At 38.6% G+C, this 26,148-nt stretch overlaps 1 protein-coding gene across 3 annotated transcripts in view; it reads right to left on the minus strand.

The window, feature by feature from the left end:
* The window catches only part of ARHGEF12 (Rho guanine nucleotide exchange factor 12), a 153,869-nt gene that overhangs the window by 32,172 nt on the left and 95,549 nt on the right, over window positions 1-26,148 (minus strand). For 2 of the 3 annotated variants that reach the window (XM_040631122.1, XM_040631119.1), the window contains 16 exons: window positions 26,033-26,090; window positions 23,305-23,483; window positions 21,971-22,048; window positions 21,657-21,776; window positions 19,916-20,056; window positions 15,149-15,223; window positions 12,790-12,882; window positions 10,424-10,534; window positions 10,047-10,145; window positions 4,701-4,743; window positions 4,289-4,394; window positions 3,720-3,857; window positions 3,198-3,230; window positions 2,759-2,873; window positions 1,969-2,074; window positions 357-569 (listed from right to left, as the gene is read on the minus strand). In XM_040631122.1, the coding sequence (XP_040487056.1) occupies window positions 357-569; window positions 1,969-2,074; window positions 2,759-2,873; window positions 3,198-3,230; window positions 3,720-3,857; window positions 4,289-4,394; window positions 4,701-4,743; window positions 10,047-10,145; window positions 10,424-10,534; window positions 12,790-12,882; window positions 15,149-15,223; window positions 19,916-20,056; window positions 21,657-21,776; window positions 21,971-22,048; window positions 23,305-23,483; window positions 26,033-26,090 (1,708 nt within the window). The remainder of the gene's footprint in view (window positions 1-356; window positions 570-1,968; window positions 2,075-2,758; window positions 2,874-3,197; window positions 3,231-3,719; window positions 3,858-4,288; window positions 4,395-4,700; window positions 4,744-10,046; window positions 10,146-10,423; window positions 10,535-12,789; window positions 12,883-15,148; window positions 15,224-19,915; window positions 20,057-21,656; window positions 21,777-21,970; window positions 22,049-23,304; window positions 23,484-26,032; window positions 26,091-26,148) is intronic. The other variant, XM_040631121.1, reaches the window with a different exon arrangement.

Below are 26,148 nucleotides of genomic sequence, written 5' to 3' on the forward strand. Positions count from 1 at the left end.
ATTTGACAGCCAGCGAGAGAGGGAACACAAGCAGGGGGAGTGGGAGAGGAAGAAGCAGGCTCCCAGTGGAGAAGCCTGATGTGGGGCTCAATCCCAGAATGCTGGGCTCACGCCCTGAGCCGAAGGCAGACGCTTAACAACTGCGCCACCCAGGCGCCCCTCAGTCAATAGTTCTGAACTGATGAAAGCTCAAAATTATCATTCAGCCTGGATTTACCACTGGTTATGGAACATTAAAATGTTAAAAATAAATTAAATTGGGATTCTTGATTGAAATAATATGCCACTCTGTTTCTCAGTGTGATTGCTGTAAAATCCTGACACTTTGTTATGGTCACACTATAGCATTAGCTCACCTGTATCATTCTCTTTCCCTCCTTCCTGGGAAAGAGTGGCCCCTGAAGCCACAGAGGACATGGAATTGGCTGGCAGGTATCCGACGTCCGTTCCTTCACCTGCTAACCCACTCTGGCGCAACTTAGCAGGGTCCTGAGGCTCAGGACTCACGGAAGAGGGTGTGGATAAGTGCTTTGGGTGCCGCTGTTTCTGTAGCTCCATGGCCCTGCCAACTGAACAGAAAGCAGTGGTTAACAATCTATGCTGCAAAAAAGCTAAAAAAAAAAAAAAATGATGTAAAGGATCTAACAAAATGTCTGGAACATGGTGGGCCCTAGGAAAATACGGATTATTGCAGAGTAAGGAACAGACAGACAGATAGGAAGAAATGGCAGAAGAAAGGAGAGAGAAAGAGCACAAAAGGAAGGAAGGAAGAAAAAACAAAAGAAAAGAAAGTAAAGAAAAGGAAGAGGAAGGAAGAAAGAGAGGCAGGCAGGGAAAGGTGGAGGAGGGCTGGAGAGAAGGGAGGAGAAGGTAGAAGATGAGGGGGAGAGACAGGAGGGAGAAAAGGAGATGCGAGCAATGGTGGGGGCGGGAATGCTGAAAGACAGAGGCACACAGACCTGCACTCACTTGTGAGAGTGAAGATGAAGGCTGTTAGCTCTGCGAGCTCCTGGCAAGTTCCCTGCCCCCCTCCCCAACACTTGCAGCTTCATCACCCCAACATGCCTCAGAGACCATGGAGACTGCTCACAGCCTGCTCACTACGCCTGCTCACATCAGGAACCAAAAAGTGAAACACACTCACGTCATCATCACTCATAGCACCGCACCCCCTCATGCAGCTCTGGACATCCCTAATCCTAAAATTCCTCCTCCCCTCATTCCTAAATTCTTCTTCTACATCCCTTGGAACTCACGGTCAGGATCTGTGAGATACTCCATCCTCCTCAACCTCTTCTCTAAGAATTTCCCTCATCTTCTCAGTGCTTCTCAACAAGGGGCACTACCAGTGTCTGACTGAGAATTCCTCATGGTGCAGAACGTCCATGTCACTGTACCACGACACTGCCCCCACTCCAACCAGGCCAATATTTTCAAACATGGTGCTGCCCAAAGACCACTACGTGACCTGATTTCCCTCCCTGAGGTTCCGCCCTCCCTATTTCTCCCCCAGAGCAGTGGGCTCATCTCTCTCCATTAGGCCTGAGAGTGGAGGGAGGTCAGGAAATAAAGCACAATAGAGAGGGGGAGAAATCGCAGAAGTATGGAGAGCAAGTAATAAGTGTATAGAAAAGATGAAACAAAGAATGGTGGAGAACTCCATGCATGTTTGTTTTTTTTTTAATTTAACAAATAGAAGTTGAATGCAAACAAAATCAGAATAGGTAAGTAAATTATGTTATGGACAACTGCTAGGATACTGCCATTAAAGAAGATGTTTAAGATAATGATAGAGCCACATGGGGGTAGTTAGTCCAGAAATAACCTTGAACGCAAACAAGGCACATTGGAAGCTCTGTGGAATCATTTCAAGAACACCTTTCTCCAGCAATTCATTCTAGCTAACTAAGCCTCTAAAGGGAAGACGGCAGGGGTTGGTGAGAATGCCACTTTTCCAACTTAACATACTTGCACTATTGTCATGACGGCTTGGTCTCCTTGGGGGTCCCAGGATGCTGGGGAATCCTCTGCGCTTCCCTTTTTCTTCGCCTTCTCGATCTTTCTTCATACTCTGCTAGAGTCGAGATGCAATCAGAGAGGTAAGAGATACATAACAGCACATTTCTTCTGTGGCTTTCAAATACAGAAATGCAATTCTAATGGGCAGCTGGAAGAACTGGTTAAATGGGAGTGAAGGACACTCACACGAGACGCTTGGTAGAGGCCGGCACACAGTACCGCGCACACATCAAACTCAAGATGTCTTTCCAACCCCTTTAGAGCTGCCAATCTTGGAAAACCAAGAGGCAGTTTTATAACACATCTACTGGGAGCCCATTCCAAGCAATTTATTCATCCACTGAATGAGTACTTAATAAGCTCTTAATGTGGGAGGGCACTGTGCTAAAAGCTGGGGATATGATGGAGGCCCTCGCCCTCACACAGCTCCACAGCCTCACAGAAAGTAAACAGAAACATCCATAAGGACAAACTGTGACAGGTGCCATACAAGGAAAGACAAAGGCCGTGACAGGATTGGGATGGCATTCTGTATAAAGTGCACTCCTCACAGTCTCACCATTACTTTACATGCCTGGATTTCCCGCTAGACTTCTGAGTTCCTTGAGAACAGGGGCCATATCGCACACCTGTCAGCATGCCCAGCGCTAGCCCACTGAAACAGTAAGGACTAGAAAGGAAAGCACTGCAGCCCGTGGAAAGCAGCACAGAGACCGAACACACTATTATCCAGCCTTACCTTGATTTTTGGAAGGAATCCAATCCGACCCCGCTTGTGCTCCAAATTTCGAGGTTCTTTCACTTTTACCCCCAAATGCTTCATGTACATAAGGATAACATACTGCATTGTTGAACTGGAGGAAAAGGATGAAGTCAAATAAGAATTCTGAGAAGGGAAGGTGGAAAGAATAAAGATATCGAATAGCTTCAAAAACCCCCATGTTGCAATCCTTAGAATTCACTCATCAAGTAAAAACTAAGGGAAGCATCTATTCATTGCAAACAGAAGAGGATTCTACTCAAGACATTAGAATATTAGTCGAAGAAAATTGAGGCCACCAGAGGGAGACAGTCTGAATTCTGAAGTTAAAAGAAAGGAATCCTAATTTCAGATTGACAGGAGAAAAGAGAGGGTTTTTTCCCCATAATATTCTAGGGGGAAAAACCAGTTATATTACCTCTTATCTTCTTCTACAGCCTGAGCAGTCATCCTAAAAATAAAAATATTTCAAAATTAAATACTGATGTTTAATGAAAGAGTTGCTATTAACTCAGATACCCGAAACAACAGAACAGTACCGAATGCTTTGGGCCACCCTCAGTCTCTGTCACCTGGCATAAAACACCAGAAGAACTCAAACCCCTCCAGGGACCACACGCTTTTCTCACTCATGTCATCAACTGTCAGTGTTTTCTGGGCTGAAATAGTTTCAAAGCCTATGAACGGATACCACTGCAAGTGCTCAACCGTTTTTGATCAGTTGGAAATTTTATAGTTACTCATTTTATCAATACCCAGAAAAAGAAACACAAGAACTTTTCTAAACATCAGCAAAAATTAAAAATTACAACATGAAAACCCCAATACATAGCTCCACATACACAACCTGACACCCCTTCTACATTTGCTCCAAGTGTGCTTTCGGCATAATGAGCATCTCAGGAGAGAGGGCATGGCCACAGATACTTCTGTTACTTACAACACTTCTTCAATTTTGGCAACGATCTGTTCTGCACATGCCCGTTCCTTCTCCAAAGTGACCCGGTCCTTGTCTCGCTCTGCGTCAAGTTTAGTCAGTTCGCTTTCAGCCAAGGTCAGCCCCATGCTACGCTTCTGCCTAAAGGAAACAAGACAAACTTCCTGAGGTAGCCCAGAGAAGAACGATCTCCCTCTGGAAATGCTTCCTCAGAGTTTCCGTAGCTATGAGTTTCTAGCAACAGGCAAAATGTCAGTTTTCTATTTTGGGGCCCCTGTCACCTGGGACACCAGAGAAAAAGAATTCTGGAGGCGATCACTCAACAGAACATGCACCCTGAGGGAGCACGCTTAGCCTAGAAGAGCAGGGAGCTCAAATCCTGAAAGCGTGTGGAATGGGGACTATGGACTCAGTACCACTCCAACTCTTTGACTCCAGGTGTTCTTTTATGTTTTAATCACAGTGATAAAGACTACATGCTAGGCCAAGGACTTCACGTGTAACCTTTTCCTACCTCAAAAGAAGGTTCATTCAGAATGACCATATCAGCTTCTATCACCCACCAAGCTTACCGAAAATCTTCCAAGTGCCTCTGAACTTCTGGGTGGACTCTTTCCTGCATAGTTTGGATATAGTGGCGGTGCAGATCCTCGGGTATAAGCTCAGGTCTTCTTTTTTCTGCATAAAGAAACGGCAAGGAGCTGTATGATTTAAAGGTATATTCTGTGTGTTACAATGGGCAACATATCAATGCTATTTGGTGAGAACTTGGAGTAGGACAAACAGAAGGTCTTCAATGCATTTTATGTATTTTACCTCACAATACAGATTTCATATACTATCCTTTAAATGTATTACAGACTCTCTCTCTGTTGTGATTCAGATGCTCTACTGGTCACCTCATGACAGATAAAACCTTTAGAGATGAGCTGAGCTATGACTACACAGACATAATTCTCCAGGATACCGATGCTCCACACTTACCTAGATCTACTGATATTTCATCAGGCACAGAAACTTTCAGGTGCTAAAACAAAAATGCAAACAAAAAGTCAAACCCCAAGGAGGACTTTCCGAGAGTATACATAGTACTTGTATAAAGCGAAGAGATGCGACTTGGATAGCTGTTTTTACAATCACATGCAGGTGTAAGCTCACTTATCCCATCCAACTGTCACAGCTCCAGAAGGTCCCACTATTTAAACTTGAAAATAAGCCCTTGCCCCAAGGATCATGCTATACGGGAAATATCTGTAGTCACTGGTTAATATATTCAGTTATACAACATCTGACTCAATACAGCTAAAACCTAAACTGTGTGTATACTGAATGAAAAACTTAGTCATACATAACCATGACGTTTTTTTCCTGTATTTGAGACTATTGCCCACATATTGCCAGTAATTTACTTGTAAAAGTTAAAGAACCCTCACTACATTCACGCCCCAATGAGGAGGTATCGGATCAATGTTGAGGCTTTGGAGTATTAAATCGCCAATAACCATCTGTAGTTTTTACTGCTGAGCCAACTGAGGTAACTGAGTCATAAATAACTTCTTAGCTAGGATTTTCCACATAATAACTGCAGTTTCTGGTCTCATTACCACATAGTTGTGTTTTCCCTCTCATCAATCTGGGAAATGTCTTGGGAAAAAAACTTATTTTGCATTTAGAGAAATAATCTTAACCTCTTTGTGCTTACTTTGTATTGCATGCCTACTTAAGTCATCTACGGCCAGAATCTGAATAATTCCTGTAAGATCTAAAGCTTTACCTTTGAAAATAAGTCATTGCTGAAAATTACAAGATCTCTAATATGTCTGAAGAACGTGAAATAGATGTCAAAGTTTTCTCTTTAACTGAAGTTGCCACACAGTAGCTCAAATCAACTGCCCTAGAAGTACTGATAGCACAAATGCAAAAAAAAGATTTACATGCTCATTTCTGTATTTATATGAAATAATTGCCACCTGTGATATAAAAGAATAATTAACAAATAAATCTATCAGCGTTCTTACACTTTAATGTTGATAAATTTAATACAGATCATGAGCAGCAAAATAAAGATTTGACTTAGCTTGGAGCTCTTAAGAAATGTGAAATTAACTTCTAGGGACTTACCCAAAGTAAATGAAAACACTAATTCCAAAAGATATATGCGCCCCTATGTTTACTGCAGCATTATTTACAGTAGCCAAGATACAGAAGCAACCTAAGTGTCCATCGACAGATGAATGGATAAAGAAGATGTGGTAGATACACATAATGGAATATTACTCGGCCATAAAAAACAATGCCATTTAGCCATTCACAACAACATGGATGGACCAAATGGGTATTACACTAAGGAAAATGGTCCACCCAGAGAAGACAAATACCATATGATTTCACTTATATGTGGAATCTAAAAACGAAAACCAATGAGCAAACAAACACACAAAAAGAACAGAAATGGACTCATAAACACAGAGTAGACTGATGGCTGCCAGAGGGCAAATGGGGTGGGAGACAGGTGAAATGAGTGGTGGGGATTAAGAGGTACAAGCGTGCAATTATAAAATAAATAAGTCACAGAGTACAACATTCATTAGTGATAAAAATCCTCCACAAAGTAGGTCTTGAAGGAACATACCTCAACATAATAAAGGCCATATTTGAAAAACCCACAGCTAACATCAGACTCAATGGGGAAAAACTGAGAGCCTTTCCCCTAAGGTCAGGAACAGGACAGGAATGTCCACTCTCACCACTTCTATTCAACATAGTACTGCAGTCCTAGCCACAGAAAGCAGACAATGAAAAGAAATAAGGGCATCCAAACTGGTAAAGAAGAAGTGAAACTTTCACTATTTGCAGATGACATGATACTATATATAGAAAACCCAAAGACTCCACCAAAAAACTGCTGGAACTGATCAACAAATTCAGTAAAGTCGCAAGATACAAAATCAGCATAGAGAAATGTGCTGCATTTCCATACGCTAATAATGAAACAGCAGAAAGAGAAATTAAGAAAACAATCCCATTTACAATTGCACCACAAATAATAAGATACCTAGGAATAAACCTAACTTAAAAGGTGAAAGACCTGTACTCTGAAAACTAATAAAAGAAACTGAAGATGACACAAAGAAATGCGAAGACATGCCACGCTCAAAGATTAGAAGAACAATATTGTAAAAATGTCTCTATTACCCAAAGCGAAGTACATGTTCAACGCAATCCCAATCAAAATACCAGCAGCATTTTTCACAGAACTAGAACAAACAATTCTAAAATTTGTATGGAACCACAAAAGACCCTGAATAGCTAAAGCAATCTAGAAAAAGAAAAGCAAAGCTGCAGGCATCACCATTCGGGGCTTCAAGTTATATAACAAAGTTGTAGTGATCAAAACAATATGGTTCTGACACAAAAAAAGACAAAAACAAATCCACAACTATATGGTCAACCGATCTTTGACAAAGCAGGAAAGAATATCCAGTGGGAAAAGGACAGTGTCGTCAATAAATGGTACTGAGAAAACTGGGCAGCAGCATGCAAAAAAATGAAACTGGACCACTTTTTTACAACATACACAAAAATAAATTCAAACCATTTTAAAAATCTAAATGTGAGACCTGAAGCCATAAAAATACTGTAAGAGAACACAGGCAGTAACCTCTTTGACCCTGGCTGTAGCAACCTTCTTCTAGATATGCTTCTGGAGGCAAGGAAAACAAAAGCAAAAATAAACTACTGGGACTACATCAAAATAAAAAGTTTCTGCACAGCGAAGGAAATGACAAAGCTAAAAGGCAACCTACGGAACGGGAGAAGATATCTGCAAAGGATATATCCAATAAAGAATTAGTATCCAAAATATACAAACTCAACATCCAAAAACCAAATACTCTAATTTGAAAATGGGCAGAAGACATGAACAGACATTTCTCCAAAGAAGACATACAGGTGGCCAACAGACACATGAAACAATGCTCATCATCACTTACCATCAAGGAAATATAAATCAAAACCACAATGAGATATCACCTGACACCTGTCAGAATGGCTAAAATCAACAACACAAGAAACAAAAGGTGTTGACAAGGATGTGAAGAAAAAGGAACGCTCGTGCACTGTTGGTGGGAATGCAAACTGGTGCAACCACTCTGGAAAACAGTATGGAGGTTTTTTAAAAAGTTAAAAATAGAGCTCCCCTATGATCCAGCAGTCACACTACTGGGTATTTACCCAAAGAATACAAAAACACTAATTCAAAGGGATACACACACCCCTATTTTTATAGCAGCATTATGTACAATAGCCAAGATATGGAAGCAGCCCAAGTGTCCACTGACTGATGAATGGATAAAGAAGATAGTGCATATATAGACAATGGAAATTATTCAGCCATAAAAAAGAATGAAATCTTGCCATTTGCAATGACATGGATGGAGTTAGAGAGTATTATGCTAAGTGAAATAAGTCAGTCCAAGAAAGACAAATACCAAATGATTTCATTCATAAAACAAATGAGCAAAGGGAAAAAAGAGAGAGAGACAAACCAAGAAACAGACTCTTAATTAGAGAGAACTGAGGGTTACCAGAGGAGTGGGGTGGGGACTGTGTTAAATAGGTGATGGGGATGAAGGAGGGCACTTGTGATGAACACTGGGTGATGTATGGAACTGTTGAATCACTATACTGTACACCTAAAACTAATATAGTACTGTATATAAATGAACTGGAATTAAAAGCTTATAGGGAAAATAATAAATAAGTAAGTTATGGGGATGAGAAGTATAAACAGGAAATACAGTCAATAATACTGTAATAACTTTGTATAGTGACAGGTGGTAACTACACTTTCCGTGGTGAGCATTATGTAATGTACGCAATTGTAGAATTACTATGTTGTACACCTGAAATTAATATAATACTGAATGTCAACTTCAATTTTTAAAAAGGAATATAAAATTTGAATATATTTCAATATATTGTCATTTTTCATGGAAGTAAATTATCTTAACAAGTATGATGTGTAATATTTTAAACAATGGCAGTATAATCAGAACCCTAATGAATTCACTCAATAAATATCTGAGTGATCAGTCTGTGCCAGGATCTATTCAGTGTTGGAGAAACAGCAAAGAACAAAAGTATCTGCCCTCATGGGAGCTTTCCATTCAGGGCAGAAGAGCAGGGACAGAGACAAAATAAATAAAATAAAAGTTCTAGGGACAACAATAACACAGGAAAGATGACAGCAAGGGAGAGGGATAAAATTTCACATAGGCTGGTCAGGGATGGGCTCCCTGAGAAGGCAAGTGTATTCCACCATGTGGAGGTGTGTAGGCAACTTTGTAAAGAAAAACAACAAAAATGGGGCAAGAGCTGGAGGGAGAGGTGGAGCCAAAATGTTTCTGTGTATGTCTGCTTTAGGCAAACTCATAACGTTTGCATGCTAATGTGAATGATTCAGTAGAAAATAGAAAACTGACAGGGCCACAGAGGACGACAACTGCTCGGATCCCATTGTTGAGCAGGTGGGAGGAAATACAGCCCAGGTGAACAGGGGAAGAGTAGGGCTTGGAGAAAAGAAGGCAAGCTCTGCATGGCCTCAGAGAAAGGCCAGAGCATATAGGATGATGAAGGTAGGGGATATCTGTGGCAGAAGTTCTCCTGCAGGTACTTCAAACTTCTCACAGAAACTGCAAGGTCCTCCGCTGAGAAAGGACAGGAGAGGAAGCGATGAGGTTTCGGGAGAGGGAAGGTGGGCAACAGTTATCAGAGAGAGAGGTGAACCTGTGGAAGGCCCAGGGAGCAGTAGCACAATTACCCAGGAAGCATTAAGGGTTGTTACTTACCCTACGGCACAGCTAAGAATAATAAAACTCATTAGTTTAAAGACCTTATAAAGATTTCTACTAGTAAAATAAAACACTATTATCATTTATGTAAGATCTTTCTACCACTTTTTAGTTAAACTTGTGCCTCCGAACTTCAAAGAGGCCAACCGGAGTTCATTATGCAAGTATTATCCTTTGGCTCCTAATACATATGTATGCATATCATTTGTGTTCTCTTTTGCACTCTCTTAATTATGCACCGTATTAACCCCAATATACACATGTACCCCCTAACACCTACTGTGAGAATTCATAGCCTACAACTCATTTAGAAATGATAAAAGTAACAGTCAAGAGTAATCAGTAACTGAGATACAGTACAGACATCAGAAAGTCCAAAAAAATAAAATCCAAAACCAGGGGAAGGAAGACTGGAAGTAGGAGTCCAATAACTCAACATACTACAGCAAAGATTATATAATATTAATTGGTAACTTACTGCAGATCGATCCAGGAAGAACTGATGAAACTCAAGGAAGACACGACGAGTCTCCTTGGAATTGGTCTGCTTGTACAGGTCTGAATAGAGATAACAGAGCTGTAGTAGAGGAAGAAATGGGAAAGAGAGAAAAAGGGAGAAATCATGAAAAATGTCATCTGCTAGATCTTCAGCAAGTAGGAAAGTTTCCAACAAGTAGGCCACTACAAGCAATGTCATCATTACCATGCAACCAAGTTTTAAAAAAATACATTGCATTTTAACTATCTTACATCTATCCTGATATATTTAGAAACGCATCTTGCAGAAGTGAGAGGTTTTATGGTATAAGAATCAGTGTAAGAACTCTGAACTGGCTAAATGGTCAAACACGTTACCAGCGTCGCGGGGTCAAACTGTGAGACCACGTGGTGTAAGAAAACAGCCAGGTGAGCAGGGCGAGATTTCAGCAGCTCGATGCTCTGGAAACAGCTGCACTGCCCATTGATCTAGAAGAGGAAGTACCAATACATCAAGAATTCCACCACACTGGTGCAAAATGTAAGGTAAACTCAGTTAAACACAACTATCCAAATTTTACTTTGACCTACCCTAAAAAAATTCAAGATTTTAAAAATTTCACTGGAATGTATTAGCACATGGGCTTATGGAATCTCTTCCCCTGAAAATTAATAACCTCTTGGAAACAGGTTGGAAGAAAGACTATCTTAGGAGAATGCAAGTTTAGAAGAAGATGATGATCGAGGAGCTCAGATGTCTACATATCAGGATGCAAAAAACAGCATTAACAACACTTCTAAAAATGAAATGGGAGGTTTTCTGCCTGTTAATGAAATAGATGTCTTCTTTTGAGCTAACGCAGAAATGGTGGTATGAAAATGGAGATGTATAATTTTAAGCAAGACGACTCTGAGAAGAACTGTATGCTCCCTAACTACACTGAACACAGAAAACTAGTTAAACCTAAAGTAACCTCGAATCACAATTTCCACTTAATTTCTCACATCTCTAAATAGAGAAGAAAGTTAATCTAAACAAATAATACCAATTCTTCATGATCTCCTTCAGAAAATACAAGAGGAGGGAACACTTCTCAAGTCATTTTAAGAGGCCAGCTATAGGGGCGCCCGGGTGGTTCAGTTGGTTAAGTGTCTGACTCTTGACTTCAGCTCAAGTCATGATATCATGGTTGTGGGATCGAGCCCCGCGTTGGGCCCTGGGCTCAGGGGGCAGTCTGCTTGGGATGCTCTCTCTCCCTCTTCCTGTGCCCCTCCCCCCAACTCTCTCTCCCTCTCTCTTTCTAAATAAATAAGTAAATACAATCTTTAAGAAAAGAGCCAGCATTACCCAAATATCAAAACCAAAGATACTATAAAAAAAGAAAATGACAAACGAATAGTCCCCCATAAAAACTGATGTAAAAATCATCAGCAAAATAATAGCAAATTGAATCTGACAATATATACAAAGGAAGATACATTATGACTAACTGTGGTTTATCCCAGGAATGCAAAGCTGGTTCAACATGCTAATATCAATCAATGTAATTTACCATGTTAAGAGAATATGTTTAAAAAAAAAAAACTCACATGGGGTGCCCGGGTGGCTCAGCTTTCAGCTCAGGTCATGATCCCAGGGTTCTGGGATTGAGCCCCACACTGGGCTCCTTGCTCAGCAGGGAGCCTGCTTCTCTCTCTGCCTGCCACTCCCCCTGCTTGTGCCCTCTCACTCTCTCTCTCCCTCTGACAAATAAATAAATAAAATTTTTTAAAAAATAATTCATGGGGCGCCTGGGTGGCTCAGTCATTAAGCGTCTGCCTTTGGCTCAGGGCGTGATCCCAGAGTCCTGGGATCGAGCCCCACATCAGGCTCTTCCGCTGGAAGCCTGCTTCTTCCTCTCCCACTCGCCCTGCCTGTGTTCCCTCTCTTGCTGGCGCTCCCTCTCTCTCTCTCTAATAAATAAATAAATAAATAAATCTTTTTTAAAAAATTAAAAATTAAAAAAAAATTCACATGATCATCTCAATCATTCAACAAAGTTCAACATCCATTCATATGGAAACTCTGAACAACCAGAAACAGAAGTAAACTTCCATAACCTAATAAAAAGCACCTATAAAATACCTATAGCTAACACCTCATTTAATGATGAAAGACTAAATATCTTTCTCCCCAAGGTCAGGAATAAGGCAAGAATATCCTGTCTCACCACTCCAATTCTATCTCACAGCGGAAGTCTTAACCAGGGCAATAAAGGTAAGAACAAGAAACAAAAGATAAACAGATTGGAAACAAATAAGTAAACAAGGAAATAAATATGGTTATCTATGTAGAAAATCCCAAAAAGTTATTTTAAAAAGCTCCTAGAAGTAGCATATGAGATTATTAGCAAGACCGTGGGACACAAGGACAAGAATCAAGCCAGTCATATTCCTAAACACCATCAATAAACAACTGGAATTTTAAATCAGAAGAATATATATTTAAAATTACATCCCCCTCTCCCAAAATGAAATACTTAAGTGTAATTCAATCAGTCCTTATCACCTTTAAAAGCAAAGTCATTTCTACTGGTAAAAGTTAAAATAAACAATCCAAGTAATTAAACAATTAATCTTAGTTCTAAGACACAACCTTAAATCTTCACAAACAGAATTTCAATCTTCAAAAAGCATTCATTTTCACAACAAATCAAAAATGTCAAAGAATTAATAATTCGTGTTTTAGAGAAAAATGTCATCACCTGTTCATGTTCAGTACCGAAATCATCATCCTCTGCTCCAATAATATGAGGTGCTATACGGGGAGAGGGACTCCCGATGAGTGACTGAGTATCCTGGTAACATTTAGAGAAAAGGAACAGAAAAATTATCTGTTGGTCAAATCAGGGAAAGAATGAAGCCAAATCATCAAAAAGAAATGGTTCACTAAAACTGATTTCGTTTTATTTATTTTCTTTAAGTGCTTTATTTTCAAAGAAGTGGTTCTCAAATTTTCAAGGCAATGAATCACTTTAGCAAAGAAAACCACAACAGTATGGACTGTTTCTTGGAGAGAGAGAGAAAAAAAAACACTTCCTCTGGAAATAATTAACACCTTTTGCTCACTACACTCTTGGATATCTGATTCTAATCACTGTGTGTGTGTACTCCATTCATTTCATATAGACCTTGTCACAGGCAGAAAGTTGGCTTACGTAAATAATTACAATTCTAAAGGGCTAGAGTAGGAAAAGTGAATGAAGACCACAGGACAAAGGAAAAACGAGAGTGGAAATGGTAAGACGAAGTGAGGAGAGAGGTTAATACAAAGACTTCTATTAACATCGCATAATTGAAAGCTGTTCCTGAACGCTGTTTTTTCATTTTCAATTCATTTTCATAAGTGCATAATGCAGGGTTTTTCAATCCTGGCGCTGCTGACATTTGGGGCCGGATAATTCTTTGTTGTGGGGGCTGTCCTGTGCATTGTACGATGTCGGGCAGCATCCTGGGCCTCTACCCACCCACTCCATGCCAGCGGCAGCCTCCCAGTCATGACAATCAAAAATGTTTCCATACACTGCCAAACGTTCCCTGAGGGACAAAATCACTCCTGGTTGAAAATCACTGGCATAATGCAACGAAATTTTCAAGTAATCACACAAAATTAAAATCATTTTGTATAGAAACAAAGAACTAAAATTGCAAACATAAATTGTAGGCTGGCAGATCTCCCTCCCATGCAATAGCTCATCCATTTGTCAGCTCACTCACAAAGCTGAATTTAGCATGAAAAAGGCAGAGTAAGGGCATTAACATATAATGTAAAAAATATGGGAGGGTTGAAGACCATAAATACTAAAATCTAAGGCCATGCAGTATGAAGAGGAATACAAATTTGGGGAGATCGGGGAAAGAATATGTTTGACTCAAACCTGACAGCAGCTGAACATGCAGGATGTGGGGCTATCCTGATTTGGGGGTCGTCTGTATAGTAGTTAGAGCCGAAGCTATGCCCATGGATCCAGTTATAAACAAAATACTCTGTAGCTGTCGTCTCCCCTCCTTAGGTGTGGCACAGATCTCTATATCTGCATCTTCTAAACTTGATTCTGCGTTTTTTAATATTTGTTTTTTGAACCCCAAGGCTTTAGTCATTTTTTTAAAAAATGGTAAAACAAGAGAAATATGTTTAGAGTGGTGTCAGATAACTTTTGATTTTATAGCTGTTTCAGTGTCTCTGATTTTTCAATAGTCCTTATGTTGCTAATAACTGATGGGTCACAATATGCTGTTAAATCCTTTACCATAAAACTTGATACAAATCTAATTAAAAAACAAAATCAGAACGCCAAAAAGTATTCACTTCAGAATATGCAAAACCCAGCAATTCCACTTCTGAATAAATACCCAAAAGAACTAAAAGAAAGCACCTAAACAGATATTTGTATGCCCACAGTCATAGTGGCATTATTCACAATGGCCAAAATGTGGAGACAACCCAAGTGTTCACTGACAGATGAGTGGATAAGCAAAACGTGGTCTATACATACGATGGATTATTATTCAGCCTTGAAAAGGAAGGAAATTCTGAAACATGCTATGACATGGGTGAACCCTGAGGACATAATGCTAAGTGAAACAAGTCAGTCACAAAAGGACAAGCACATATGATGCTTCTCATGTAAGGTCCCCAAAGTAGTCAAATTCAGAGTAAAATGGTGGTCACTCAGTGCTGAGGATAATGGGGAGGCAGGGTTGAATGGGTACTGAGTTTGAGTTGGGGAAGAGGAAAAAGTTCTAGAGCCAGATATGGTGATGGCTGTACAAGAGTGACAATATAACTTACTGACAATGAACTCTGTACTTAAAAATTACTAAAATGGTAAATTTTATGTGATGTGTATTTTACTACAATAATTAAAATAACATTAAACCACCTAATGACGCCAACCAATTATCATGGAGTAGCTCTCTATTTATCAAATCTTTATTAATAAGTTTAAGCTTTTTCTCTCCCAACCTGCACCCCCACCCCATCCACGTTTCTCAGGTGTATCTGTCACTGAAGTAGAAGGAAAGCTAAAGAAAGCACTACCATTTCATGGATTTCATACTCACAGTGTCCTGAATCACTTCGCTTTTCTCTGGGTTTTCCTCTAGATAAATCCTCTCTTTCAGGGCACTCTTGGGACTCTAAAAAAAAGACATTCAGTTCATTTCAATAGGTTCACCAAAAAGGGATAAGGAAAAACAGGGTGAAAAAATAAGGTTCTGAATTTCACATTTGTATTTGAAACCACTAAATATCTTTCATACGATACCTGGCTCTACTATTTGTTTTCCTGACTTTGGCAAGACACTTCTTCTCTCAGCTGTTTTAGTTTTACGTTGATAAACAGCATTACACTAAGAGAACAGTTGTACTTCATCTCTAGGCCTGAGGGCTAACTTCTACCAAGTAACCCTAACTAGATGTATTACGTTCCTCAAACTCAATGTCAAGTCAAACCCTGTCTTTATTCACCTCTTCTAACCCCCTCAGCCCCCAGCTCTTTTTTCTATGCAAGTTAAAAGCATTCTGGACTATTTATATGAATAAAATTAAGCTTCTGTCTATGTTTCTGTATCATGTGAAAGTGATCTGCGGATTCTTATAAAATTTACGTGGTATGTTTGGGATGTCCTAATATAAACCAGAAACAATATGATGTACAGAACTTCAATTCTGGAGGATGAGGAATATCCCAAAGCAAAGGAGCCATTCTGCAGAGCAGCTGAAAATGAGGTATGAGAGATTTCTGTGAGAACGCCAATAGGGAAGATGCATGCTATTTATACATATACCAAGACAGCACTAGATAAAGCTTCAAATACAAACCCCACCCTGGAGAAATGGAGGACTTTGGGTCTGGGGCAAGAGACATAAAAGATAAAGCTAGAATACTCTTGTCACACCAAAAAGTGAGAAAGTTACCCAAGTTACCGGGCAGGCATGTTAAAAGAATACTGAAGACAACTCAAGGGAGCTCCCACTGCCCAAAAGAGGGACAGTTTCAGCAACAACAAAAAGTAATGACTGCAATGGACTAAAACACAATAAGCAAATATGTTAAAGTCTACGAATTCAAAATATTACACACATATGCACATGCGCACACCCCCCGCCACATTAGTGACCATTAGATTTTGTTAGGGAACTGACTCCTCTGGAAACAGATACATAGAGGGATAAGAATCAAGTATTTATCCTGCATTTCCTATATAAGCTATATTTTAAGGTAACCTAAAAGCTAGTAAGAGATAATTCTTTGTAAAATAATTCCACTAGTGAGTACAAAAGGAATGACAAAATTATAGTATCATCCTTTTGAAACCACTAATTAAATAATGGATGCAGGCATTTTGATCATCAATGGTAAGAACATTACATAAAAGCTTAATGGAAAAATTGATTATGAAGGAACCATGCTGACATCATCTGAACACCTTAAACAAACCTACAGTCACAGAAAGACAACCAGACATTCACCTCCTGATGTGATGTAACAGGATGTACACAGTCCCACCCATGAACTGTTCTTGCCAAACAACAGCTCCTAATCTGATCAAGAGTCTAGATCTCACTAATAGCTTTCAGGAAATATATAGAGATGAACACATTAAACGACATCATGAAAATACAATTAAAATGTGAGTTTGTTTTACTGGGCACATGACCCAGTTTCTGTCATAAAAAAATAGCAAGAAACAAAAAAAAGAGGAGGTAACAAATTAAAAGACTTATGAACCAAAGACTGAAGCCCTTGACTAGATCTGGACTCAGATAAACCAACTGCAGAAAGATCATTATGAGACAATTAGGGTAATCAAATTGCATATTAAGAAATTTGATTTTATGATAATGCTATTATGGCTGTATTTTTGAAAAAGTCTTCTTTTCTCTTAAAGACACAGATTAATGAAATAATCTCTTGGATTTACTTGAAAATACTCTAGGATTTGGAGGGTGTGAAGAATGGGGGACACAGCCAAAACAAGTCTGAGCATTTGTTGATGACTTCTGAGGCTGGGTGATCAGGTACATAGAAGGGATCGTTGTGCTGATGCTAGTCTCTATTTTTGAATAGGTTTAAAATGTTCCCACAATAAGTTTTTAAAACAACAGGCACAAAATCATAATGATCAGAGAGGCAGATGCTCTGGATTTTAGAGGACTGTGATGAACCAGCTTCTGTTGTGAGAATAGGGTGTGTGGGTATGCTTCAAAGCCTTCTCCGAGGTGACCATACGCAGGGAGCTTTACAATAATAATGATATCACAAACACTACAAGAAGATTATTTTATAAAAGTGAGCAGACAATGGGGAAAAAATTAAAGGCACTGATTGAAAAGACAGGAAGACTGATTGGTTCCAACAGCCTCAATACAGTACCCATGGAATAAACATGGAGCACATCTTCAGCTTCAAAGAGACGCTTGTAGGCATTAAACTAGTTTGTTATGCGTTCCGTGACTATCCTAGTCTGCACTATATCATCTCTCACCTGGATTTTCACAACATCCTTTTATTATTTACCTGGCTTCAGTTTCCTCATCTATAAAATGGCCATGGTGCTTCTTTGATATTATTGGGAGAATTTAAAAGAGTATCTGTACAGCATGAGGCACAACTGCGGACACAAAGGAGGTGGTCAATAAATGTTAACTATTTATTAGCCACTCAGTGCACATTTGTTAAGGAAGCCGAGACAGATCTCCCTGTCTCTTTATGCTAATTCACATTCACACTGACATGTTTGGTATTTTTTTTTTTTAAGATTTTATTTATTTATGTGACAGAGACAGCCAGCGAGAGAGGGAACACAAGCAGGGGGAGTGGGAGAGGAAGAAGCAGGCTCCCAGAGGAGGAGCCCGATGTGGGGCTCGATCCCAGAACGCTGGGATCATGCCCTGAGCCGAAGGCAGACGCTTAACGACTGCGCCACCCAGGTGCCCCCACACTGACATGTTTCTGATTGCACCTCTCCCCTGCATGCAAGATAAAGCCCAAACTCTCATTCATTCTGTTGTTCATTCAAATACTTATTAAACACCAATCACATCTCAAACAGTCTCAAGTCACTGGAATGCCTATTTCTATACTTGCCAATTCACTCTCGGTTTCATAAAGTTATATTTCTAAGCCACACATTTTATTGTGACATTCCTCTGAATACACGATAAAATTCCAATTTTTCTTTTGTGCCATTTGTTGTGAATTCCTAATTGTAGGATCTGTCAGGCTTTGGAGACATAAAGTCAAATAAGACTTTCCCTGTCCTCTTAAGAAACTATCTAATGGTAGAGACGAAAACAGAGAGGAGAAGCAGCACTAAGTCTAAAAGGAGAATGCAAGAAGGATTCCTAAAAACAGTGCTGCTAGAACAACGTGAAGCCTTTTACAACCTGAACTCAAGCCTTTGTTTCTAAGATAAACGCCAGCCATTCCATCCATAACCCTAATATACCAGTAAAATTTTCAATGCTCTCCCAAAATGTTATGCATTTCTACTCCTCAGTACCTTTGTTTATATTTAGAGTACTGGTACTTTAGAGCTAGATGTAGGCAGATCACCTATTATCTGGGTAAGTGAGCAAATTAGTTAACTCCCTTTGGCCACAGTTTTTTCTTTCGTAAAATTATGTTAACAATAGTACTACTTCATAAAGCTGTTTTGAGAATTAACTAAAATAAGGAACGTAAAACACTCATTACAGCATATGGTATGTATGCCCAATAAATGTTTCTTTCTTGAGACAAAATTGAAAATTCTCATTAAAACCTTTAGCCCATCCAATCATAAGACTGCTAGCATTATCTTTCCAAAAACAAAAACAAAAACAAAAACCTCAAATTTTCCTTGAATGAAGTTCTGAGTCATTGGGCCTAAGCCTCAAAGGTGGCCTGAATGATGGCTTTAACCAGTGGCTTTCAAATTTTATATTACCATGACCTTCAATAAGAAATTTTATATTGTCAACCAGCATGCGAACACACACGTGCACGTACATGTGTATCTGACAAAAGTCACAAGAAGTAACACTTACCTTATCTACATTTTGCAAAGCATTATTTCCTATTCTATTCTTTTCTTTTTTTAATGCTAGTCCTAACGCACTAAATTGAGTCTGTGAGCCACAGTTTCAAAACACTGGTTTAGACTATTGTCCTCAACATTTTAAAAAAGGGTGTCTGTTTTTAAGTCATTATTCCTATCACTGCATACTACTTACAAAGAGTTGTTGAGTAAGCAACAGTGAACCTAGCTCGCAAGTACTCATCGACTACGGTGGTACATCATAGTTAACTTGAAATGTTTTCTTAGGATCTTCTTAACAAATATCGTTCTTCACCTGGCAATTTGGGGGTTAATCAGGAAAGTGTTACTAAACAAGGGCTATTAACTCAAGTCTATCTAACAGGACTAAGGCTTTTCCTCTTTGTAATGGCAAAGTGCCCCATGATTCAAGACTGAGTCACTCTGACCACAAATGGAATATTAACATGCTCTTAAAGATATCAACAGTTGGCCTCTTGGTTCAGTAAAAAAAAAAAAAAAAACTAGCATTATTAACTTCTCAACCCACAAACAAGAGGCCTGCTGGGAAATTCCACCTCCTCAAAAGAAACATTTGGCAACGTGGACCTAAGGGAAAAAGTGAACTCTAGAATTAAAAGCTTATATACGACAGTGTCCAGAATTTCTGCTCATCCAACTGCTATACTAAAGGTGGTGGTGATAAACGGTGGGTAATAAGACAACACCTCTAATTCATGTGACTTAAAATCAAATATGGAAAGGAGCGGTAAAGAAGAATACGAGATCAAGGTGCAGAACACGTACGTCTGCGCTGTCACTACTGGGCCGAGAAGCGTCTCCACTGCTAGAGTCAATTCTGCTTAGTCCATCACTAGGATCAGCTTCCACCTCACTGACTGTCAGTGCGTCACCTAAAGGCTTGGAGGATGTAACTGCAGCTCCATCCTAAAACAGATTAGACACACGCACACACACCAACACAATAAAAAAAACTCGTTAGTGACTGCATAAAGAAACAGACTTGCACTGTCATCTAAAGGGAGACTTGTAAAAGCTGGCCACTTTGATGTGATCAAGAATGCTTAAACCTCTAAAAATTTAAAGCATAAATAACTACTAAATCTATGGTTCTAAGACGGCATGATCTTAAAGACAGGGAAAGTGATATTTTAGCAAGGAGAAAAAAAGTTCAAACTTCTGAACAGAGCAAACAGATAAAGTAGTTGGTTAAATTATATAATTCATATTTCCTGCCTATTATAGTAAAGATTATTACACTATAATTTCTGGTTAACTGCCTCCCAACACTTTAGAATCTCAATAAATTGCCAATTCTGGGACACAATGCTGTAATATAATATAGGCTTTTAGACCAGGAACCATGTTTTTATTGTTTGAACAGAATAAGAATGTCGTCTTCGCTCAGTAATTATAACAACATAAAACTGTCAACATTACTGAGGCATAATACTCAAAATCTCATAGAGCTAATGGGATTGAAAGTAATGAAAAAACCTAAATACTGTGTAACTGAAAGTACACTGAACCAGGAAGTCAGGAGACCGTACAGCTGTGTGACCTTGGCTAAGTCATTTAGCCTGTTTAGGCCCTAATTTTCTCAACCGCATGATTTTTTTGACTTCAAAACGAGCAGATGAGGCTACATGATCTCAAAGAATCCTTTGAGTTCTATGAAACTGTGGCTTTCACTCACAGACTCAGGAAGCATAATAAATCAACAGCTTTTACTCATTTCAAATTGTACGGGAATATGTCTGTCCATTTTGCTTTAAAATGAGATACAAAGAGCTTTTCATATCCCAAACCTGAATATTACAGAATAGAAATCTGGTTGAGCTACTGTTTCTAATGAGACCATCATCTCCAGAACTTACACCTGTGTAACGAGTTCTGTTTAAATCTAGTTTAAAATTTCCGTGAAAAATATAGTCATTAAGAATATGAAAGTGCTCTGAATTCATGAGACTGGGTCTAAATTCCAGTTCCATTGCTTTTAAGCTACATGACCTCAGACAGATGATTTAAACTCTGAGTTCCTCTAAGTGAAATGTAAAATGGGGGCAAACAATAGTAGTATCTAATCTGGGGGAGGGGGATGCTGTGAAGATCAACAAGAAAATGCTTGTTCTGTATTTAGCATAATGCATGTCATTCTACAAAATCTTAGGTTCCTACTTAAAAACATTACTGCCATTCTCTTTCAAAATGGGAGAATGAGCCTTGAAATGTAAACATATGTATCTAAATACATTTTAGTAGTTTGTCACATCAAAGCAAAAGCACTCAATTCTTTTTAAAACTATTATGGAACAAAGAAACATGATTATCATGAGCAAGCAAAGAATGAGAAGCCCACATTTCTTTTAGCTAATTATTATTTCTGTAACATGCAATACAGGACATCCTCTTGGCCTATGCCAGAAAAAATAACTTTTAAAAAAGGCAACTGCGATATTCTCTAACACATTCCCAGAAGAAAAATCTCCTGCAAAAAGTTGGGTAGCACTTTTAATAGTGATGCTACCTGAGCAGAGCCCGTGGCTTTGGATAACTGCTCTTGCAGCTGAGGAATGTGTTTCTTGGCCTCTTGGATCTCTTTTAGCAATCTTTGGGCAGGTGTTCGGTTGTAATCTTCCTGCAATAACTGAAAAGTTATAAAAATATTTTGAGAATTAATTACTTATGTCAAGAAAATATAGAAAAAGTCCACTCTTAATAAAATAGCGGATGGCACTGGTTACAATACTGCTTGACTGTCATCACGACAAATAACCAGATCAACGCAGGCCCACTCACATTTTCACTGGCCTGTAAACAGCCCCGTTTCTAATTTAGTACCTGTAGCCGTTCCTGTTCTTTCTGTAACATTTTTCTCAGAATTTCTACTTTCTGGTTATGAACCACATTGTTTTCCTCCTAGAAGAGAGATAAAAAAAAAAAAAAACCAACAACAACAAACAACCAACCAATACACAGCAAGTGAAGCTAAAATAAAGAGCGGTTNTAAGACAGGCTGTGAGACATGACACTCAAAGTCGGAAGGTTACATGGAAATTTCAGCCCTTCTATTTCACTTTTTCTAAACTAGGTTCAAGAAAACATTAAATATTGATATGAGCTGGAGAAATGAAGTTGCCTTAAGTACAAGAATAATATCTTACACTTTCCGTCCTTTGGATCTGTACTGTCAATCCCCATGCATGACTCAAATTCCCAGTACTTCCTGCCTGAAATATTAAGACAGCTCCCTAACTCATCTCCACCATCTCTTCTTGTTTCACAACCCTGTAATATTTGATCTAATTAGCCTTCCTCAAATCCTGCTACAATCACATCACTCTCTGCGCTCCCCCCCCCCCCCCCCGGGAAATTTTAATGGATTCTTATTGCCTCTCCAGTTACATGTAAATTAGCGTGGTAGTTGTGATTTTTCAAAATAAATAGTCTTACATTTTCAAGCCTCATATCCTACTGCTTAAATCCTTAACAGGCACCAGCCAAACAAGAGTCCAGAACTTCCCCCCAATACTTGGTGCTTTCTTGGCTCCATCTCTGTTTATTCTACTTCTTTTTACCTGGGCTCCTTTCCTCCCCATTGCCACCCCTTAAGTGTTCCTGTTTTTTCAAGACTCGATTCAAATAATAGTTTTCCATAAAGTCCTTCCTTATTACAACTGGATATGCTTCCTCCCTCCTCTGAATTGTCACAACTTAATATTTTCCCCCTCATAATGTCTACATTCTGCCTTGGTATTATAATTATTCGTATACTCTTTATTCTATCTCACACAAAACAAAGGTTTAAGTATCTACTACATGCCAAGCAATATTTCAGGCACTGGGGACACAACAATAAACAAACAAACAACACTCTGTCCTCTTAAAGTATATATTCTAATTTAACTAAGGACCTCGAACATAGGGTATCTTAATTATATTTTTGTGAATGGCACCCTGTTTTGTATATGGCAGCTGTTAAATATTTCTTAATTCAATCTGCTATCCCAACACTCCGTAATAATTTCAAATTATTATGTAATTTTTTTTATATTAGAAAGCTATTTTCCAGTATCTTGAACTTAAATTTATCAGATCAATACTTTAAAACTCTTAATATAAAGCAAAGGCATCATTACAAACTAAGCATTTAAAAGAAGTTTTCCCCCTCTTACCCCCATGAGCACAGGACTAGTAATTCTCTCCATGTTCCCAGATGCTCCAGGTGAATGAGGGGATGTCATGATGGGAGACATATGTCCAATGACTGATGGCTCTACTTCAGAATCGGCAAGTGGAATCTGGGGCGACCCAGGTGGGCGTCCCTGAACAGTGAGAGCTACATAGGAACCAGCTTGCAGCAGGGAGAGAGGAAGGAAATATAACACTGTCAAAAACCTATTTACAGCATTTCGCTACTTCATCTTTGACAGTTCTGTAAGATCCAGTTATGTGAGCAAGTCTGATCATCTGCTAACCATTGCTCCACAGAAAAAGAAACCAACTTGTCATTTCTTTTTTATGATGCCCTTAAAAATCTAAAAGAACAATTCCACTTTCAGACAGCAAATTACTATTCCTAAAATCAGATATTATACAAAGGCAAATAAAATTTATAATCCCGAGAATTGTTTTTAATTTAGGAAAGGGTGAGTTAACAGCAACCATCTACTAACGGTTATGTTCACTTAATTTCTTTAATGTAAATTTAAGAGATCATCATATTTTGAGATGATGCTAATTAGTCAGGGCTTAACTAATTTTCTGGAATATCATGATGCAATTTTAAATTAACTTGAAAAAATGAGTAAGACAAAAAAAAATATCCCACGAAAACTGGAAAAGAACCAGCAATAAATTAGTGAGTTTTTATTTTTAAAATGTGGAGAAGACAGAAGTTCACCAGGCATATTACAGGAGGAAGAAAGTACAGAAAGCAAAACCAAGCCTGACCAGAGGGACCTGGCCACAGACATTCGTTATTTATCTAGCATCGAGAAGGAGACTTTCCAGATCAATGACTTATCTAGATAACTGACCTCTGAATGACAAAATCTTCCTCTTAGACTTTTCAGTAGAACTTCTAAATGTATTTCACACTTTTCTCCCTATTTAACTGTCCATGGAACTCACTGTCAATTATTTCAGTGTCTGAGGTTCTAAAAGCCTTTATTTATTTATTTATTTTTACACTTAATGGTCACAAATGCTGATTCGGGAGTATTTTAGGGACATACACTTTTTAAGGTTTGTCAATCGTATTTGTCTCTGTCAGAAAGTCACATATTATAGCTTATTTACTTATCATGTATAAGTAAATATATATATACTTATATATAAGTAAATATATTTATTTACTTTACTTGCCCCCACTAGCTTCCTATTTCTTCCCTTCTCTTCTTCAGCGATGTTTAAAGTGCTTTCATTTGAAATCCCTCTTATCATGTCCAGAATGTGCGTTACAGAGGAGGACAGGAGGGACCGATACAAGTGGAGTCCACAGGTGTGAGGCACTGCAAATTTAGATCTGTTCTGGAGGCTCACGGTGTTTGATGCTTACTTTAAATTTTTAGCCAGCTCTCAGTATTAGATAAGTCATCTTATCTGCTATAGTGCTAGGTTTTACTTTTTTTAAGTAAAATTTACACCGGAATGAGGAAAATATATAACCTAAAAAGCTAAAGAAATAATTTTATTCTTTACACTCTGCAATAGTTATCGGGCATGTATTTACTTATTATCATAAACGATAATATTTATTAGCACATAAAAATGTATAAATCACAATCTCATTACATAAATAATCAAAATGATTCAAGAATGGGATCTAATTTTGATCGTCCCATTTCTTTTTAAAAAGTACTAAAGTGAAGAACTATGATCACAGGGACCACTGAGAGCCCTGGTAGTCTGATGAAAAGGTAAAAAGGATTTAGGGGTTGCTTTAGTTAAACAAGAAGGTTTTAGTATGGCCAAGAAGGAACTCAGTTTATTAAATTTATTCTAAAGATGTCCACTCTCTGAAACAGAAATAGGATTAAATAAAATAGTAGTATTTTTGCTTGGCCATAAACAACTATCTCTTATCTGTAGTCTACTGTGGAAGAGTTTGAGACAGAAGATTCTAAATTCTTTTTTTTTTTTTTTAAAGATTTTATTTATTTATTTATTTGACAGAGAGAGACAGCCAGCGAGAGAGGGAACACAAGCAGGGGGAATGGGAGAGGAAGAAACAGGCTCCTAGCGGAGGAGCCTGATGTGGGACTTGATCCCAGAACTCTGGGAACACACCCTGAGCTGAAGGCAGACGCTTAACGACTGTGCCACCCAGGTGCCCCGAAGATTCGAAATTCTTAATTCTGGAGACTTCCAAGAGATCACTACCCTGGATTTTATGTAATGATTTACTTATCTGAGGAAACATGACTATGCTAGATGATTTTTAAAGTTCCATTTCAGTTCATCTGGGCCATTCCATCTGAACTCTCAATCTCTTCCCCCTCAGATGACTCACGTATTTCTTTCAAATATATGCTTTCTATATTACCAAGAGTGACAAGGATTTTATGATCAACCACGTATATGAAGTGGACAAAAGACAGTAAATTATCAATTTTCACCTCAGACTTCCTTTAATACAGGGTTAAAGCAAACTTCAGCCAAGAGGCTAAATCTGGCCCACAGACTGTGTTGATAAAATAAAGTTTTACTGAAATACAACCACACCCACTCATTTACATACTGATGATGGCTGCTTTTGCGTTACAAAGAGAAAATAGAGTAGCAGACCATAAGGCCCACAAATCCTAAAATATTTACTATCTGCCTTATGACATAAATGTTTTCTAACCTTGCTTTAAGGGATTCAGAAACCAATGAAAACGGAGAATAACATTCACCTACATTTGATTAGCTTCACCACTTCCAAATGGTTTGAATGAGTCACCAGAGTTCCATTCACCTGTAAGAAAATGAAAACAGCATGTCAGATACATTCCACTGAGACTGAATATATTGAC

The sequence above is a fragment of the Ursus maritimus genome, unplaced genomic scaffold (assembly GCF_017311325.1).
Source record: "Ursus maritimus isolate PB19 unplaced genomic scaffold, ASM1731132v1 scaffold_16, whole genome shotgun sequence".
NCBI classification, from domain to species: domain Eukaryota; kingdom Metazoa; phylum Chordata; class Mammalia; order Carnivora; family Ursidae; genus Ursus; species Ursus maritimus.